The sequence below is a fragment of the Salvelinus fontinalis genome, chromosome 6 (genome assembly GCF_029448725.1).
Source record: "Salvelinus fontinalis isolate EN_2023a chromosome 6, ASM2944872v1, whole genome shotgun sequence".
Lineage (NCBI taxonomy): Eukaryota > Metazoa > Chordata > Actinopteri > Salmoniformes > Salmonidae > Salvelinus > Salvelinus fontinalis.
Window position 1 is genome coordinate 18,419,562 of NC_074670.1, and position 20,049 is coordinate 18,439,610.

Here is a 20,049-nt window from a genome sequence, read left to right on the forward strand (position 1 = left end):
TGGTTGTTGTTGTGTGTGTGGTTGTGTTTGTGATTGTGTGTGTTGTTGTGGTTGTGTGTGTGGTTGTGTGTGTGTATGTGTGGTTGTGTGTGTGTGTATGTGTGTGGTTGTGTTTGTTGTTGTGTGTGTGGTTGTGTGTGGTTGTGGTTGTGTGTGTGGTTGTGTTTGTGGTTGTGTGTGTGGTTGTTGTTGTGTGTGTGGTTGTGTTTGTGATTGTGTGTGTGGTTGTTGTTGTGTGTGTGGTTGTGTGTGGTTGTGGTTGTGTGTGTGGTTGTGTTTGTGGTTGTGTGTGTGGTTGTGGTTGTGTGTGGTTGCGTGTGTGATTGTGTGTGTGGTTGTGGTTGTGTGTGTGTGGTTGTGGTTGTTTGTGGTCGAGTGTGTGTGTGGTTGTGTTTGTGGTTGTGTGTGTTTGTGGTCGAGTGTGTGTGTGGTTGTGTTTGTGGTTGTGTGTGTGGTTGTTGTTGTGTGTGTGGTTGTGTTTGTGATTGTGTGTGTTGTTGTGGTTGTGTGTGTGGTTGTGTGTGTGTATGTGTGGTTGTGTGTGTGTGTGTGGGTATGTGTGTGGTTGTGTTTGTTGTTATGTGTGTGGTTGCGTGTGTGGTTGTGTGTGGTTGCGTGTGTGATTGTGTGTGTGGTTGTGGTTGTGTGTGTGTGGTTGTGGTCGAGTGTGTGTGTGGTTGTGTTTGTGGTTGTTGTTGTGTGTGTGGTTGTGTTTGTGATTGTGTGTGTTGTTGTGGTTGTGTGTGTGGTTGTGTGTGTGTATGTGTGGTTGTGTGTGTATGTGTGTGGTTGTGTTTGTTGTTGTGTGTGTGGTTGTGTGTGGTTGTGGTTGTGTGTGTGGTTGTGTTTGTGGTTGTGTGTGTGGTTGTTGTTGTGTGTGTGGTTGTGTGTGTGATTGTGTGTGTGGTTGTTGTTGTGTGTGTGGTTGTGTGTGGTTGTGGTTGTGTGTGTGGTTGTGTTTGTGGTTGTGTGTGTGGTTGTGGTTGTGTGTGGTTGCGTGTGTGATTGTGTGTGTGGTTGTGGTTGTGTGTGTGTGGTTGTGGTTGTTTGTGGTCGAGTGTGTGTGTGGTTGTGTTTGTGGTTGTGTGTGTTTGTGGTTGTGTTTGTGGTTGTGTGTGTGGTTGTTGTTGTGTGTGTGGTTGTGTTTGTGATTGTGTGTGTTGTTGTGGTTGTGTGTGTGGTTGTGTGTGTGTATGTGTGGTTGTGTGTGTGTGTGTGTGGTTGTGTTTGTTGTTATGTGTGTGGTTGTGTTTGTTGTTATGTGTGTGGTTGCGTTTGTTGTTATGTGTGTGGTTGCGTGTGTGGTTGCGTGTGTGATTGTGTGTGTGGTTGTGGTTGTGTGTGTGTGGTTGTGGTTGTTTGTGGTCGAGTGTGTGTGTGGTTGTGTTTGTGGTTGTGTGTGTTTGTGGTCGAGTGTGTGTGTGGTTGTGTTTGTGGTTGTGTGTGTGGTTGTTGTTGTGTGTGTGGTTGTGTTTGTGATTGTGTGTGTTGTTGTGGTTGTGTGTGTGGTTGTGTGTGTGTATGTGTGGTTGTGTGTGTGTGTGTGTATGTGTGTGGTTGTGTTTGTTGTTGTGTGTGTGGTTGTGGTTGTGTGTGTGGTTGTGTTTGTGGTTGTGTGTGTGGTTGTTGTTGTGTGTGTGGTTGTGTTTGTGATTGTGTGTGTGGTTGTTGTTGTGTGTGTGGTTGTGTGTGTGGTTGTTGTTGTGTGTGTGGTTGTGTTTGTGTTTGTGGTTGTGTTTGTGGTTGTGTTTCTGGTTGTGTGTGTGTTTGTGGTTGTGTTTGTGGTTGTGTGTGTGTGTGTGTGTTTGTGTTTGTGGTTGTGTGTGTGGTTGTGATTGTGGTTGTGTTTGTGGTTGTGTGTGTGTTTGTGTTTGTGGTTGTGTGTGTGATTGTGGTTGTGTTTGTGTTTGTGGTTGTGATTGGTTGTGTTTGTGTTTGTGGTTGTGGTTGTGTGTGTTTGTGGTCGAGTGTGTGTGTGGTTGTGTTTGTGTTTGTGGTTGTGGTTGTGTGTGTTTGTGGTCGAGTGTGTGTGTGGTTGTGTTTGTGGTTGTGGTTGTGTTTGTGGTCGAGTGTGTGTGTGGTTGTGTTTGTGGTTGTGTTTGTGGTTGTGATTGTGTTTGTGGTTGTGTTTGTGGTTGTGGTTGTGTGTGTGGTTGTGTTTGTGGTTGTGTGTGTGGTTGTTGTTGTGTGTGTGGTTGTGTTTGTGGTTGTGTGTGTGTTGTTGTGGTTGTGTGTTTGGTTGTGTGTGTGTATGTGTGGTTGTGTGTGTGTGTATGTGTGTGGTTGTGTGTGTGGTTGTGTGTGGTTGTGTGTGTGTATGTGTGGTTGTGTGTGTGTGTGTATGTGTGTGGTTGTGTGTGTGTGTGTATGTGTGTGGTTGTGTGTGTGGTTGTGTTTGTGGTTGTGTGTGGTTGTGTGTGTGGTTGTGTTTCTGGTTGTGTGTGTAGTTGTGGTTGTGTGTGTAGTTGTGTTTGTGGTTGTGTGTGTAGTTGTGTTTCTGGTTGTGTTTCTGGTTGTGTGTGTGTTTGTGTTTGTGGTTGTGATTGGTTGTGTTTGTGGTTGTGGTTGTGTTTGTGGTTGTGGTTGTGTTTGTGGTTGTGGTCGAGTGTGTGTGTGGTTGTGTTTGTGGTTGTGTTTCTGGTTGTGTGTGTGGTTGTGTTTGTGGTTGTGTGTGTGGTTGTTGTTGTGTGTGTGGTTGTGTTTGTGGTTGTGTGTGTTGTTGTGGTTGTGTGTTTGGTTGTGTGTGTGTATGTGTGGTTGTGTGTGTGTGTGTATGTGTGTGGTTGTGTGTGTGGTTGTGTGTGGTTGTGTGTGGTTGTGTGTGTGTATGTTTGGTTGTGTGTGTGTGTATGTGTGTGGTTGTGTGTGTGGTTGTGTGTGGTTGTGTGTGTGGTTGTGTTTCTGGTTGTGTTTCTGGTTGTGTGTGTAGTTGTGGTTGTGTGTGTAGTTGTGTTTGTGGTTGTGTGTGTAGTTGTGTTTGTGGTTGTGTGTGTAGTTGTGTTTGTGGTTGTGTGTGTAGTTGTGTTTGTGGTTGTGTGTGTAGTTGTGTTTGTGGTTGTGTGTGTAGTTGTGTTTGTAGTTGTGTTTGTGGTTGTCTTTGTGGTTGTGGTTGTGGTCGTCGTTGTGGTCGTCGTTGTGGTTGTGTTTGTGGTTGTGTTTGTGGTTGTGTTTGTGGTTGTGATTGTGGTTGTGTTTGTGGTTGTGGTTGTGTTTGTGGTTGTGTTTGTGGTTGTGTTTGTGTTTGTGATTGTGGTTGTGGTTGTGATTGTGGTTGTGTTTGTGGTTGTGGTTGTGTTTCTGGTTGTGTGTGTGTTTGTGGTTGTCTTTGTGGTTGTGTTTGTCTTTGTGGTTGTCTTTGTGGTTGTCTTTGTGTTTGTCTTTGTGTTTGTGGTTGTGGTTGTGTGTGGTTGTGTTTGTGGTTGTGTTTGTGGTTGTGTTTGTGGTTGTGTTTGTGGTTGTCTTTGTGGTTGTGTTTGTCTTTGTGGTTGTCTTTGTGGTTGTCTTTGTGGTTGTCTTTGTGGTTGTCTTTGTGGTTGTCTTTGTGGTTGTCTTTGTGGTTGTGTTTGTGGTTGTGGTTGTGGTTGTGGTTGTGTTTGTGGTTGTGGTTGTGATTGTGGTTGTGGTTGTGTTTGTGGTTGTGTTTGTGGTTGTCTTTGTGGTTGTCTTTGTGGTTGTCTTTGTCTTTGTGGTTGTCTTTGTCTTTGTGGTTGTGTTTGTGGTTGTGTTTGTGGTTGTGTTTGTGGTTGTGTTTGTGGTTGTGGTTGTGGTTGTCTTTGTGTTTGTTTTTGTGTTTGTGGTTGTGTGTGTGGTTGTGTGTGGTTGTGTGTGGTTGTGGTTGTGTGTGTGTGTGTGGTTGTGTGTGTGGTTGCGTGTGTGATTGTGTGTGTGGTTGTGGTTGTCTGTGTGGTTGTGTTTGTGGTTGTGTGTGTGGTTGTGGTTGCGTGTGTGGTTGTGTGTGTATGTGTGGTTGTGTGTGTATGTGTGTGGTTGTGTTTGTTGTCATGTGTGTGGTTGCGTGTGTGGTTGTGGTTGTCGGTGTGGTTGTGTTTGTGGTTGTGTGTGTGGTTGTGGTTGCGTGTGTGGTTGTGTGTGTATGTGTGGTTGTGTGTGTATGTGTGTGGTTGTGTTTGTTGTTATTTGTGTGGTTGCGTGTGTGGTTGTGGTTGTGTGTGTGTGGTTGTGGTTGTTTGTGGTCGAGTGTGTGTGTGGTTGTGTTTGTGGTTGTGTGTGTTTGTGGTCGAGTGTGTGTGTGTGGTTGTGTTTGTGGTTGTGTGTGTGGTTGTTGTTGTGTGTGTGGTTGTGTTTGTGATTGTGTGTGTTGTTGTGGTTGTGTGTGTGGTTGTGTTTGTGATTTTGTGTGTTGTTGTGGTTGTGTGTGTGGTTGTGTGTGTGTATGTGTGGTTGTGTGTGTGTCTATGTGTGTGGTTGTGTGTGGTTGTGGTTGTGTGTGTGGTTGTGGTTGTGTGTGTGGTTGTGTTTGTGTGTGTGGTTGTTGTTGTGTGTGTGGTTGTGTTTGTGATTGTGTGTGTGGTTGTTGTTGTGTGTGTGGTTGTGTTTTTGGTCGAGTGTGTGTGTGTTTGTGGTCGAGTGTGTGTGTGGTTGTGTTTGTGTTTGTGTGTGTAGTTGTGTGTGTGGTTGTGTTTGTGTTTGTGTGTGTAGTTGTGTTTGTGGTTGTCTTTGTGGTTGTGTTTGTGGTCGTGTTTGTGGTTGTGTTTGTGGTTGTGATTGTGTTTGTGGTTGTGTTTGTGTTTCTGGTTGTGTTTGTGGTTGTGGTTGTGTTTCTGGTTGTGTTTGTGGTTGTGGTTGTGTTTCTGGTTGTGTGTGTGTTTGTGTTTGTGGTTGTGTGTGGTTGTATTTGTGGTTGTGTGTGGTTGTGTTTGTGGTTGTGATTGTGTTTGTGGTTGTGTTTGTGTTTCTGGTTGTGTTTGTGGTTGTGTTTGTGTTTCTGGTTGTGTTTGTGGTTGTGGTTGTGTTTCTGGTTGTGTTTCTGGTTGTGTGTGTGTTTGTGTTTGTGGTTGTGTGTGGTTGTGTTTCTGGTTGTGTGTGGTTGTATTTGTGGTTGTGTGTGGTTGTGTTTGTCTTTGTGTTTGTCTTTGTGTTTGTGGTTGTCTTTGTGTTTGTGGTTGTGTTTGTGGTTGTGTTTGTGGTTGTGGTTGTGTTTGTGGTTGTGTTTGTGTTTGTTTTTGTGATTGTTTTTGTGTTTGTGGTTGTGGTTGTGTGTGGTTGTGTTTCTGGTTGTGTTTCTGGTTGTGTTTGGTAGAGAGAGAGAAAGAGGTAAAACTCAGGACAGCAACAGCAACACAATTAGGCCCAACCAAATCACGAGAAAAAAACTTGATACATTGGAAAGAATTAACTAAAAAAACAGGGCAAACTAGAATGCTATATGGCCGTAAACAGAGAGTACACAGTGGCAGAATACCTGACCACTGTGACTGACCCAAACTTAAGGAAAGCTTTGACTATGTACAGACTCAGTGAACATAGCCTTGCTATTGAGAAAGGCCGCCGTAGGCAGACATGGCTCTCAAGAGAAGACACGCTATATGCACACTGTCCACAAAAAGAGGTGGAATCTGAGCTGCACTTCCTAACCTCCTGCCCAATGTATGACCATATTAGAGACACACATTTCCCTCAGATTACACAGATCCACAAAGAATTTGAAAACAAACCCGATTTTGACAAACTCCCATATCTACTGGGTGAAATACCACAGTGTGCCATCACAGCAGCAAGATGTGTGACCTGTTGTCACAAGAAAAGGGCAACCAGTGAAGAACAAACACCATTGTAAATACAACCCATATTTATGTTTAATTATTTTTTACCTTTTGTACTTTAATCATTTGCACATCGTTACAACACTGTATATATACATAATATGACATTTGAAATGTCTTTATTCTTTTGGAACTTCTGTGAGTGTTATGTTTACTGCTCATTTTTATTGTTTATTTAACTTTTGTATATTATCTACTTCACTTGCTTTGGCAATGTTAACATATGTTTCCCATGCAAATAAAGCCCCTTGAATTGAATTGAATTGAGAGAGAGACACAGAGAGAGAGACAAAGAGAGAGAGAGACACACAGAGAGAGAGAGACACACAGAGAGAGACACAGAGAGAGAGAGACACAAAGAGAGAGAGTCACAGAGAGAGAGACACACAGTGAGAGAGAGAGAGAGAGAGAAATAAAGAGGACACACCAAAAACTCTGGGCCAATTATCACTAATTGGAGTCATTATTATTCGCCATTCTCTACATCAATATTGTGATTCATATCACAGCCATCAGCGTTCACCACCTCCATCCCAATTATTTAGGCTACTTAATGACTGGTATTACTCATCACCCTGGCAACCGGCAACATGGCCACCATTGTTTTAATGGCACTAATTGTACTAGCAGCACCATACATCAAGCAGAGGCCCGGCCCGGGAAGTCATTGTGAGTTATTCATACCAAAACCCATAGAACAGCACATACAAATCCAGGCAGAAAAGAGTGGTGGGATGTTTGAGGCCGAGGCTAGAAAATAGGACTAATTAGAGTTCCTTACTTCCACTTCCTCCGCCAGCTGTCACCTCTTCAATGGAGATTAGGCCGAGCTACCCGCCGATGCTGCTGGTGTAGAGACAGACAGACCAGGGAGGCCTGCGCTGTGCATGAAACATCCACCACCACGCACCTGGCTGCCAAGCCAATGGGAACAGGCGAGGGTGGCGGGAGACAGGGACAGAACAGTCAAACCAGGAAATGCATGGAGGAGCAGAGCGGGGGTCCGGTATAATAACACCACAGCTGGGAGAGAGATATGGGATGACGCAGGTCCCCTCAGCATGGCCCCATGGTGGCCCTGCCACTTTAACTGTAGTTTTTATAGTCATCCATTCACTGTAGGCCAGGGGCTTGTGAATACCAATAGGCAGGGCTAGACTTCTATACAGTAGTATGACTACAGAAGAGAAAAACCCACCGTGGCAGAAGTATTATTCCTGACCTCTTTAAAATCAGAGTCGTCATAATAAAATACTCCACATGCACAGAATTAGATTGAGAGAGAATGTAAGGCGATCGATACCGAAGCGGTGTACTGACAGTACGAAAAACAGATAAATAAAACAAGATACTATTGTCAGTTCCCCTTTTGGCCAAGTGGGGGCAGTGTTTCATCGCAGTGAAAGGCCCTGATCAGAGCTCCCCTCCACTCTCCCCACGGCCCTGAAAACATGCATTTATTTATGCCAGCTACACAGCACTCAGGCAGCCAATCATTTCAAAATGCATAAACAAATAAATAAATAAATAATACATATAGGTATAAATAAACAAGGGCGTGTCCGGGGTGTCCTAAATGGTTCCCACGGTGAAGCTGAGTTATAAGGAGGGTTAGAGGAGGGTGGGAGTTGGGAGCACAGCCAGGTGTATGAAGACAGAGGGGTCTCAGTAAATCCTAGAATTGCTCAGCGTGTAGCTTACTGTAGGATTAGTGGACTGAGTTATCGCCATGGAGACTTCAAGACACACTGTGGACACACACACACACACACACACACACACACCCTCCAGGTCAATAACAAGACAGGAGAGATAGGCTAGCAGGCAGCCAGAGGGACTTCACATGAGGTTGAGTCTAGATAGGCTACAGAACAAGTCAAGAAAACAGCTGTCTTTCCCAACGAAAGTGAATGTTTTTTTTACCAGTTAAATGGGTTGACAACACATTCAAATCCCTATACTGTGTCTGTCTGTCTGTCTGTCTGTCTGTCTGTCTGTCTGTCTGTCTAGCTATGATTAGCTGCATACGGAAATTCATTTTTCTGTGTTAAGCTTGTCAGAGAGCGTCTGCTTCAGGTAAACCAGTGAGTTGTGAGGCTGTGCTGCCTCTGCATCAGTCAGAGAGCGTCTGCTTCAGGTAAACCAGTGAGTTGTGAGGCTGTGCTGCCTCTGCATCAGTCAGAGAGCGTCTGCTTCAGGTAAACCAGTGAGTTGTGAGGCTGTGCTGCCTCTGCATCAGTCAGAGAGCGTCTGCTTCAGGTAAACCAGTGAGTTGTGAGGCTGTGCTGCCTCTGCATCAGTCAAACAGCTGACAGAATAAGATTATTCTCCCTGCTCTCCTCCCTCTTCTCTCTCTGGTCTAAAATTATCACTCCACCTCTCCCAGGATTCCAACACTGCCAATCAACTCCACAAAAAAAGCCTTAACTATAAATAATACATAATCCTTTACAATCTCTCCCTCTCTCTCCCTCTCTCCCTCTCTCCCTCTCTCCCTCTCTCCCTCTCTCCCTCTCTCCCTCTCTCCCTCCCTCCCTCCCTCCCTGTTGGTCCTTAGAGCTCATAATTTCCCCCTACTGTATTATATTCTAATCTCATTACATCCCTCTTCCTTTTCACCTACTCCCTCTTTCCCTCACCTTCTCCCTGTACTACTTCCCCACGCTCCTTCTATACCTTCATCTCTCATTCTTCTTCTCTGTGCATATTCACTCTCTTTTACTTGCATCCCTCTATCCATGTCTCTCTTCCTTCATCTAGCCTCTAATCTTGCAATACTTTCCTTCCATTCTGCAAGACTCCCGCTCTCTGTCTGCCTCTCTCTTTCTGACTCAGTGGGTATCTCTCATTCCCACATGGTTCTATCTCCACACTCTCCATCACTAAATGTGATTTGTTCTGCAGCTCAAGTCTGCAGTATAATCATCCTGTTTTGTTCAGGACAGGGAGAAAGGGAGAGAGAGGGAGAGGGATTCAGAGAGAGGACATGAGGACAAACAAGATGAAATTGGAAGAAAGAGAGAGAGAGAGGAAAATCCTGAGTTAATAGCAGAATCATGTACTCCCTTTTGTATATTTCTCTCTCTTTCTCACACATCATCTACTCTTCCTCATTACACTCCTCTCTTCTCTACCTCATCTCACATCTCTGTTCACCCTTCCCATCCTTCTCACAGCTATGTTTTGACCTTCATGTTCTTTACCATATTTCCATGACCCCATTCCCTCTCTCTCTACCACTCTGCTGCTCATCTCATCTCTCTCTCTCTACCACTCTGCTGCTCATCTCATCTCTCTCTCTCTACCACTCTGCTGCTCATCTCATCTCTCTCTCTCTACCACTCTGCTGCTCATCTCATCTCTCTCTCTCTACCACTCTGCTGCTCATCTCATCTCTCTCTCTCTACCACTCTGCTGCTCATCTCATCTCTCTCTCTCTACCACTCTGCTGCTCATCTCATCTCTCTCTCTCTACCACTCTGCTGCTCATCTCATCTCTCTCTCTCTACCACTCTGCTGCTCATCTCATCTCTCTCTCTCTACCACTCTGCTGCTCATCTCATCTCTCTCTCTCTACCACTCTGCTGCTCATCTCATCTCTCTCTCTCTACCACTCTGCTGCTCATCTCATCTCTCTCTCTCTACCACTCTGCTGCTCATCTCATCTCTCTCTCTCTACCACTCTGCTGCTCATCTCATCTCTCTCTCTCTACCACTCTGCTGCTCATCTCATCTCTCTCTCTCCCACTCTGCTGCTCCTCTCTCCCACTCTGCTGCTCCTCTCTCCCACTCTGCTGCTCCTCTCTACCACTCTGCTGCTCCTCTCTACCACTCTGCTGCTCCTCTCTACCACTCTGCTGCTCCTCTCTACCACTCTGCTGCTCCTCTCTACCACTCTGCTGCTCCTCTCTACCACTCTGCTGCTCCTCTCTACCACTCTGCTGCTCCTCTCTCTCTCTCTCTCTCTCTCTCTCTCTCTCTCTCTCTCTCTCTCTCTCTCTCTCTCTCTCTCTCTCTCTCTCTCTCTCTCTCTCTCTCTCTCTCTCTCTCTCTCTCTCTCTCTCTCTCCTCTCTCTCTCTCTCTCTCTCTCTCTCTCTCTCTCTCTCTCTCTCTCTCTCTCTCTCTCTCTCTCTCTCTCTCTCTCTCTCTCTCTCTCTCTCTCTCTCTCTCTCTCTCTCTCTCTCTCTCTCTCTCTCTCTCTCTAAATACCTCACACTTTCTCACTCTCTCTATCCACTCACCTCACTATAATACCCCCATGTCCTTCACAACCTCTCCCTCTCTTCCAATCCCTTCTCTCTTTACCTCTCTCTGTTTTCCACCAGTGTGTATGCAGTCCCTTTAAACAGCTAAAGCTGGTTAGCCATGGTGTTTATGACAAGCCGTCACAGCCCAACACTGCTCTGGCAACGACTGCCACACAAAACAAGGGCAGCTTAAGGAAAATGTACAGGCCCATTACACGTTGATACCACGCTGGAGATTCACAGCGGCCAAGAGGAGAGAGTCTTAACCCCCCCACCGCATCAATCCCTCTACCTGGCCAGTCTCCCTCCTCCTGCTCACTGCTCACCCAAAACTGCTTCATTGGCAGGAATTATATAACCCAGCCTCCTTGCCAAGGCTAAAAACTAATTCTCTCTCTCTTTTCATCCCTCTTCCTCATTCTCTCGCTCTTCTACTGTCATCTATTCCCTCCCTCCCTCCCGCCATCCCATGCCACGATATGTCCCTGTGTAGATCCAATATGCAAATTCTGCAATCCAGATTTTGATTGGCTTGGAGGAAGTGGACGCGTTGCAGCCATGGTTATTTACAGAACATCTCTACATATTAATACGCTGCTTGAACCCAAATAGAATGATGACAGGATGTATTCATGGTATCAGTTGTGCTACCAGTGATCCTAATCATAGATCAAAGACAGGGGAAACACTAGCTCTCCTGCCCACAGTGGTGCTACCAATGATCCTAATCATAGATCAAAGACAGGGGAAACACTAGCTCTCCTGCCCACAGTGGTGCTACCAGTGATCCTAATCATAGATCAAAGACAGGGGAAACACTAGCTCTCCTGCCCACAGTGGTGCTACCACTGATCCCAATCATAGATCAAAGACAGGGGAAACACTTGCTCTCCTGCCCACAGTGGTGCTACCAGTGATCCTAATCATAGATCAAAGACAGGGGAAACACTAGCTCTCCTGCCCACAGTGGTGCTACCAGTGATCCTAATCATAGATCAAAGACAGGGGAAACACTAGCTCTCCTGCCCACAGTGGTGCTACCAGTGATCCTAATCATAGATCAAAGACAGGGGAAACACTAGCTCTCCTGCCCACAGTGGTGCTACCAGTGATCCTAATCATAGATCAAAGACAGGGGAAACACTAGCTCTCCTGCCCACAGTGGTTCCTGGGCTCACTTTCTTTCTCTCCCTCCCTCTCGCTTATCTTTCTTTTTTCTCACTCTCTCCACCCCTCTATCAGTCTGTCTATCTTTCTTTCTCTCTCTCTCTCTCTTCTGGTCAAAGTTAATTTTGTGGTGTACTTCAGAAGGCTCTCAGAGGCTGTGATCGCTCTCTGGGATAATTGTGGCCAACACGTGATAATGGGAAGATCGGGAGACTTATCTCTCTCTCTCTCGCCTCTTTTAACTGTACTCCTCCATCCTGGTTCGTGTTTCCCCAGTCCTACAGCCCCACGGGTGTATCCCTCCTCTCTATAGCACTCTGCTCATACATCATGCTCATTGGAAATTCACACCTAAATCATAGAGATTTGAGAGTTCATTCACACTCTGCTCTTCTCTCGGTCCACTCTATCTTTCTATCCCTACGTGTCTTGTCTTCAATTTCCCTCACTCTATAGCTTTTCCCCATTTTACAAGACATTTATTAAGTCTCCCGATCTTCCCATTATCACGTGTTTGCCACAATTATCCCACTGAGAGGTGAAAGATGGAGAAAGATAATCTAGCTTGATGTAGTGAGGTGAGTCAGTGTTTGTACAGATGTAGGATCTTACATTTGAGCCAGTTTGCCACAGCAGGGAAATCCTACAGCAACAGGAGATGTGAATTATTATGTGGATTGTAATGAATGGATATTTTTGTAGGGGTTGATACAATTTTTACGAGGGAAAATCAAGCATGAAATTTCAAAGTAGAAATTACAAATTTCAGAAGCCTTTCCAAAGCTCAAATACACCCACTACACATTTAAAATGTCCTGCATTTCCGGAAAGTTCTGCAACAGCGTGATGAAATGAAGATTGACTGAGCTCAACTGAGACTGCTCTTCTCTGTATCACGGAGGCGCTCCGCACTGCTAAAGCTAACTCTCTTTCCTCTGCTCTCATCCTTCTAGACCTATCGGCTGCCTTCGATACTGTGAACCATCAGATCCTCCTCTCCACCCTCTCCGAGTTGGGCATCTCCGGCGCGGCCCACGCTTGGATTGCGTCCTACCTGACAGGTCGCTCCTACCAGGTGGCGTGGCGAGAATCTGTCTCCTCACCACGCGCTCTCACCACTGGTGTCCCCCAGGGCTCTGTTCTAGGCCCTCTCCTATTCTCGCTATACACCAAGTCACTTGGCTCTGTCATAACCTCACATGGTCTCTCCTATCATTGCTATGCAGACGACACACAACTAATCTTCTCCTTTCCCCCTTCTGATGACCAGGTGGCGAATCGCATCTCTGCATGTCTGGCAGACATATCAGTGTGGATGACGGATCACCACCTCAAGCTGAACCTCGGCAAGACGGAGCTGCTCTTCCTCCCGGGGAAGGACTGCCCGTTCCATGATCTCGCCATCACGGTTGACAACTCCATTGTGTCCTCCTCCCAGAGCGCTAAGAACCTTGGCGTGATCCTGGACAACACCCTGTCGTTCTCAACTAACATCAAGGCGGTGGCCCGTTCCTGTAGGTTCATGCTCTACAACATCCGCAGAGTACGACCCTGCCTCACACAGGAAGCGGCGCAGGTCCTAATCCAGGCACTTGTCATCTCCCGTCTGGATTACTGCAACTCGCTGTTGGCTGGGCTCCCTGCCTGTGCCATCAAACCCCTACAACTCATCCAGAACGCCGCAGCCCGTCTGGTGTTCAACCTTCCCAAGTTCTCTCACGTCACCCCGCTCCTCCGCTCTCTCCACTGGCTTCCAGTTGAAGCTCGCATCCGCTACAAGACCATGGTGCTTGCCTACGGAGCTGTGAGGGGAACGGCACCTCAGTACCTTCAGGCTCTGATCAGGCCCTACACCCAAACAAGGGCACTGCGTTCATCCACCTCTGGCCTGCTCGCCTCCCTACCACTGAGGAAGTACAGTTCCCGCTCAGCCCAATCAAAACTGTTCGCTGCTCTGGCACCCCAATGGTGGAACAAACTCCCTCACGACGCCAGGACAGCGGAGTCAATCACCACCTTCCGGAGACACCTGAAACCCCACCTCTTCAAGGAATACCTAGGATAGGATAAAGCAATCCTTCTGCCCCCCCCCCCCCCTTAAAAGATGTAGATGCACTATTGTAAAGTGGCTGTTCCACTGGATGTCATTAGGTGAATGCACCAATTTGTAAGTCGCTCTGGATAAGAGCGTCTGCTAAATGACTTAAATGTAAATGTAAATGTAAGATCCTCCATCTGTATATAAGTTAGTGTGTGTCATCATGTGTATGTGTGAATGTACAGTACATAGATTTTCAGTGAATGCACATCGAACGTCCATTGCGCAAGTGTGTGTGTGCACGCGCATGTGTGTGGGACTTACGCGCAAGGCAGAGCAGGATCAGGGCTCGCAGGGAGAGGGAGACGGGGGTTGGGAGGAGGAGAGATCTCGGGCCAGGCCTCATTGTGTATTGAGCCTCAGTAGCTGTCTGATCAATGCTTCCTCTGTGACACAGGACACAGCCGCCGTACAGCAGAGCAGAGCACAGCAGAGCACAGCTAGGGCTGCAGTGACACACAACAAAGCCGGGGCTTTACCAGTACACAACACGCACGATTCTTCAGAGCTGCAGTCTTTTGATAAAATACCACCGATCTAACATCACCACAGCGTAGATCTAGAATGTCTTACAACGTTGCTACTATCAACACACAATTAGCCAAATGGACTGCCTGCAAACAGAGCTGCACTGCTGTGTAGGACTATATAACTAAACAACAAAGCAATGATACAAACCAACAGGCTAGAACCAGTCAAACTGCGAACCAATCACCAGAATCCCAATACCAAACAAACCAATATCTGTACTTTACATCAGCCAGACAGACACATCAGAGTGAACCATCTGAAACAAGTGATGATACTGGACATGAAACTGTTTCTGTACTCATATCTCTCAGCTCGGGGCTCCATCCCCACACATGATACTTTTGACAACACAAACATGTCATCAGCTAAATAGTCTCCCACTGTTCACTATCACACATCACCGTCTCCAACTGTGATGGGAACTGCTTTACAAAGGAATACTGTCTCCCTGTGTGATAGAAACACCCTACAGTATCACACATATAGCATTACTCTATAGGCTGTCTCTCTATCTATCCATCCCACTGTAGGCCTACAGTATAACGTGTATGCATGTCATCCCTCTGTATGATTATACAGGATCACAATGTCTCTCTCTGCTGCACACGGCTGCTTCCAGTCACTATGTTCAGTCCCTGTGTTGAGTCTCGTGTTCACTACCCGCTCTGTCAGTGAGCTCAGTTCAGCTGCTCAGTTCAGCTGCTCAGTTCAGCTGCTCAGTTCAGCTGCTCAGTTCAGCTGCTCAGTTCAGCTGCTCAGTTCAGCTGCTCAGTTCAGCTGCTCAGTTCAGCTGCTCAGTTCAGCTGCTCAGTTCAGCTGCTCAGTTCAGCTGCTCAGTTCAGCTGCTCAGTTCAGCTGCTCAGTTCAGCTGCTCAGTTCAGGTTCTGCGGTCCGTGTGGAGTTGGTTGTTGGTTCTGATTGGCAGCTCCTAATGCAGCAGCGGCGAGGGCCCGGCCCGGAGAGCGTATAGCTTACTGAGGGTGACCGGACTGCAGCAGCACACACCTCACTGAACACTATCTGATTTTGGAGAACAGTGGTGTCATCCCCAGATTGCTACAAAGTCCTCTGCCTTCTGTCTGCAATTAGCCAGTCAATGCTACCACTACCGCACCGCGTGCCCTGGCACTGTCAATGGCACTGAAGTAGCAGGGAACCTCCGAGTCCCTAACAGCAACCTCACCAGAACCTGACACCAAGGAAATTGCTCTGTGCTCTCTGTCGTTGTAGCTCGGAAAGGATATTGTCCCTCTGATCCAAACAAAGTCTATTCGGTGTTTTCTCTTCTCATCCCCCTCTCTCGTTGTGGTTGTTGTGTTATCTTGTCGTCTCCTCTCTCTCCATCCTCAGTCAGGTCAATATTGTGGGACAGTGCTTTAGTTCCTGGTTGTTTCCTCTTCCTCCTCCTCTTCCTCTCTGTCGTTCAGTATATGTTCAGTATATCCCAGAGTAGTGTCAGCTGTCTATCTGTCCGTCTGTGTCTGGTTTATATAACCCCTGCTCTCCTCCCACAGCCTGCCTGTTCCACTCTCTTTCAGTGTGTGTAAGTGTGTGTGTGTTAGTCCGCGGATGCATATTTAGCATTTGAGTTATTTTGTGAAGGTTTGGGGTGTGGATGCGACAATGACTGTCTTTCAGGTCAGAGAACAGTGGCTGTGTCTGTAACCGCCCAGCAGTCCATTCAGACAGGGTATATAGCTGGGTCTGTTAAGGATGTTTAGTGGCAAGGCCTTCTTCCCCTACAATTCCTCAGTTGAAACCCAGAGACAGAGAGACAGAGAGACAGAGGCCTCATAGAGGTCCTCTTTGTCCAATGACCTGTTTTATAGCTGCTGTATTAAGACAGTCCATAATGGCTGCATGTGTGTGTGTCTGTATGCGTGTTCTCAGAGCAGTGTGTGTCTGCATGCGTGTTCTCAAAACAGTGTGTGTGTGTATGCGTGTTCTCAAAACAGTGTGTGTGTGTCTGTATGCGTGTTCTCAGAACAGCGTGTGTGTCTGTATGCGTGTTATTAGAACAGTGTGTGTGTGTATGCGTGTTCTCAGAACAGTGTGTGTGTCTGTGTGCGTGTTCTCAGAACAGTATGTGTCTGTATGCGTGTTATTAGAACAGTGTGTGTGTGTGTGTCTGTGTGCGTGTTCTCAGAACAGTGTGTGTCTGCATGCGTGTTCTCAGAACAGTGTGTGTCTGCATGCGTGTTCTCAGAACAGTGTGTGTGTGTGTGTGTGTGTATGCGTGTTCTCAGAACAGTGTGTGTGTGTGTGTGTGTATGCGTGTTCTCAGAACAGTGTGTGTGTATGCGTGTTCTCAGAACAGTGTGTGTGTATGCGTGTTTTCAGAAGAGTGTGTGTGTGTCTGTATGCATGTTCTCAGAATAGTGTGTGTGTGTCTGTATGCATGTTATTAGAACAGTGTGTGTGTGTGTGTCTGTATGCGTGTTATCAGAACAGTGTGTGTGTGTGTGTCTGTATGCGTGTTATCAGAACAGTGTGTGTGTGTGTATATGCGTGTTCTCAGAACAGTGTGTGTGTATGCATATTATTAGAACAGTGTGTGTGTCTGTATGCGTGTTTTTGTTATATTTGTTGAACAGTGTGTATGCATATTATCAGAACAGTGTGTGTGTCTGTGTGTGTGTGTGTTCTCAGAACAGTGTGTGTGTCTGTACGTGTGTTCTCAGAACAGTGTGTGTGTCTGTATGCGTGTTCTCAGAACAGTGTGTGTGTCTGTACGTGTGTTCTCAGAACAGTGTGTGTGTCTGTATGCGTGTTCTCAGAACAGTGTGTGTGTCTGTACGTGTGTTCTCAGAATCAAATCAAATCCAAGTTAATTTGTCACGCGCGCCGAATACAACAGGTGTAGACCTTACAGTTTAATACTTACTTACAGGCCCAAACCAACAGCGCAATTTTCAAGTAAAAAACAGGTATTAGGTGAACAATAAATAAGTAAATAAATAAAAAAACACAGTAAGGTCACAGTAAGGCCACAGAGGTGAAATAATTACAATTTAGCATTAACACTGGAGTGATGGATGTGCAGATGATGATGTGCAAGTAGAGATACTGGGGTGCAAAAGAGCAAGAAGAAAAATAACAATATGGGGATGAGGTAGTTGGTTGTGCTATTTACATATTGGCTGTGTACAGGTACAGTGATCGGTAAGCTGCTCAGACAGCTGATGCTTAAAGTTTAGAGAGGGAGATATAAGTCTCCAGCTTCAGTGATTTTTGCAATTCGTTCCAGTCATTGGCAGCAGAGAACGGGAAGGAAAGGCGGCCAAAGTAAGTGCTAGCTTTGGGGATGACCTGTTTAAAAGGTCTTACTCACATCGGCTACGGAGGGGGTGATCACACATTCGTCCGGAACAGCTGATGCTCTCATGCATGCCTCAGTGTTGCTTGCCTCGAAGTGAGCATAGAAGTGATTTAGCTCGTCTGGTAGGCTCGTGTCACTGGGCAGCTCGCGGCTGTGCTTCCCTTTGTAGTCTGTAATAGTTTGCAAGCCCTGCCATATAAGATGAGCGTCGGAGCCGGTGTAGTACGACTGTCTTAGCCCTGTACTGGTGCTTTGCCTGTTTGATGGTTCGTCGGAGGGCATAGCAGGATTTCTTATAAGCTTCCGGGTTAGAGTCCCGCACCTTGAAAGCGGCAGCTCTACCCTTTAGCTCAGTGCAAATGTTGCCTGTAATCCATGGCTTCTGGTTGGGGTATGTACGTACAGTCACTGTGGGGACGATGTCCTCGATACACTTATTGATGAAGCCAGTAACTGATGTGGTGTACTCCTCAATGCCATCGGAAGAATCCCAGAACATGTTCCAGTCTGTAATAGCAAAAGAGTCCTGTAGTTTAGCATCACTGGTGCTTCGTGCTTTAATTTTAGCTTGTAAGCAGGAATCAGGAAGATAGAATTGTGGTCAGATTTACCAAATGAAGGGCGAGGGAGAGCTTTGTACGCGTCTCTGTGTGTGTGTGTGTGTGTCTGTATATGTGTTATTAGAAGTACAGTGTGTGTGTGTGTGTGTGTGTCTGTATGTGTGTTATTAGAAGTACAGTGTGTGTGAGTGTGTGTTTGGTAGCATGTTCGTGTTTTCATACATTTGTGAGCATGTGACTGTGGCTCCTGTTGATGTCAGTAAGTGCTTGATGAGACTGTAAATACACTCTGTTACTCCCAGTCTTTAACACAGTAATGAGACATACATGTATGCCACTAAGAAATCACAGGGTTCGCACACAGTAGGCTAGTAATTTTCTACTCCATCTGTCATAACACAAATGTATATTTTGTTCTGCACGACATTCAGGGGTTAACCTTTTACTGCAGTGGGCTAAGTCAGGGTCAGAAACAAAAGTATACATCTCACACATATGGCTATGGACTGAAGACACCTGTACCATGTCAGATATAGAGTTGAAATGTATTCCATTTTTAGTTTTAATCCCAATATTACACTTTAAATACATCACAGAAGACTGAAATATAACAAAACCTTTCGACATAGGAACACTTGATTTTTCGGTGAAAAAAAATAAAGTTTATTAATGATGACATTTTGAAAAATATGAAAAACATTCCACCCATGAGGCCACTAGGTCATTTGACTGCAGGGAAGTGAGACATGCCTTGCTTAAGGGCACAACGGCATATGGTACCTTGGATTGCAAGGTGACATTTTCCTTGGCTACATCTCCACCTCTCTAACCACTAGGATACTACTGACCACTCATAGGCCAGGTGGAGCATGCACAGTTACTCACCATAACCAAGTCCAAAACACCCCACTGCAAAACCATTGGGGAGGAAAACATTCCACAGTGTTATGCTGTGTTGTACTAACTAAATGTGAGTCAGCTACTGCCCTCACCAGTACCTCACTGCTCTAGTCCCTGAACAGTTCAGATGAATCTCCCTCTGTCACCTGCATCTGTCACAAACCATATTCATATTCCACACAACGCTAATGTATTCAATTAGACATGCTCTCGCATTATGATACAGTCATCTGTGTGTGTGTGTGTGTGTGTGTGTGTGTGTGTGTGTGTGTGTGTGTGTCTACTAGTGCGCGTGCAAGTCTGTATGTACGTGCACATGCGTGTGTGTTTTGTCGCAGTGTGCTGAAAGCCAATGCTGTCCCCATCCCTCTCCCCCAGTTCCTCGTCCAAGTCAAATGTGTTATGGGCTTCATTGGCAACACAATGGAATAAGTGTTGCCAAAGCACTTAAGGGGCTTAAGTCAGCGGTGTGATGAAAATATTAAGCCCTCCAACATCCTTCCACAGTTACTTAAATCCTTCCACAGATCCCCGGCTGCTTAAGCACGGCGGTGAGGTCACCTCCAGCATTTAACACCGTAGATATTAAAAGAGTAAGTGCTCTCACTACCATGGATACACTACCTGTACTGAGGCAGGCAGCGCCCGTGGCGGAGTGAGCAGCATGGTGTGTGTGTGTGTGTGTGTGTGTGTGTGTGTGTGTGTGTGTGTGTGTGTGTGTGTGTGTGTGTGTGTGTGTGTGTGTGTGTGTGTGTGTGTGTGTGTGTGGGGGGGGTAGGGGGTTGTGGGATATCTCTGAATCAGCAGTTGGGGCCGGGTCTGGCTGAGTGTCTGATGCACCAGATCCTATCAGTTCATCTGAGATAAAATGTCTCTTCTGTCCTTAAGGCTGTTCTTGGTAAAAATGGAAGTTCTCCCAAAAGATGATTGGTGTGTGTGTGTGTGTGTGTGTGTGTGTGTGTGTGTGTGTGTGTGTGTGTGTGTGTGTGTGTGTGTGTGTGTGTGTGTGTGTGTGTGTGTGTGTGTGTGTGTGTGTGTGTGTGTGTGTGTGTGTGTGTGTGTGTGTGTGTGTGTGTGTGTGATACAGTAACTCTGTAGGAGGAAGGAGGTGTAGGGGTTTGTTGCTTGGTGCTTGGTGCTTGGAGATGGAGCGAGAAGGAGAGAGTGAGAGAGAGGGGGAACTGTCTCTCTGTATGTGTGTGAGAGTGAGAGGGGGAACTGTCTCTTTGAATGTGTGAGAAAGAGAGAGGGGGGAACTGTCTCTTTGAATGTGTGTGAAAGAGAGAGGGGGAACTGTCTCTTTGTATGTGTGTGAGAGTGAGAGGGGGAACTGTCTCTTTGTATGTGTGTGAGAGTGAGAACTGTCTCTTTGTATGGGTGTGAGAGAGAGAGGGGGGAACTGTCTCTGTATATGTGAGAGAGGGAACTGTCTCTTTGTATGTG

The 20,049-nt window shown here is 46.4% G+C and overlaps 1 protein-coding gene across 3 annotated transcripts in view; it reads right to left on the bottom strand.

Moving 5' to 3' along the window:
* Positions 1-20,049, bottom strand: part of LOC129857249 (cell adhesion molecule 4-like) — a 150,796-nt gene that overhangs the window by 26,306 nt on the left and 104,441 nt on the right. Inside the window, exon 2 of one of the 3 annotated variants that reach the window (XM_055925300.1) lies at positions 13,561-13,742. The exons of the other annotated variants lie outside the window; for them this stretch is intronic. Coding sequence (XP_055781275.1) covers positions 13,561-13,642 — 82 coding nt within the window. The 5' untranslated portion in view covers positions 13,643-13,742. The remainder of the gene's footprint in view (positions 1-13,560; positions 13,743-20,049) is intronic. 3 annotated transcript variants of the gene reach the window in all.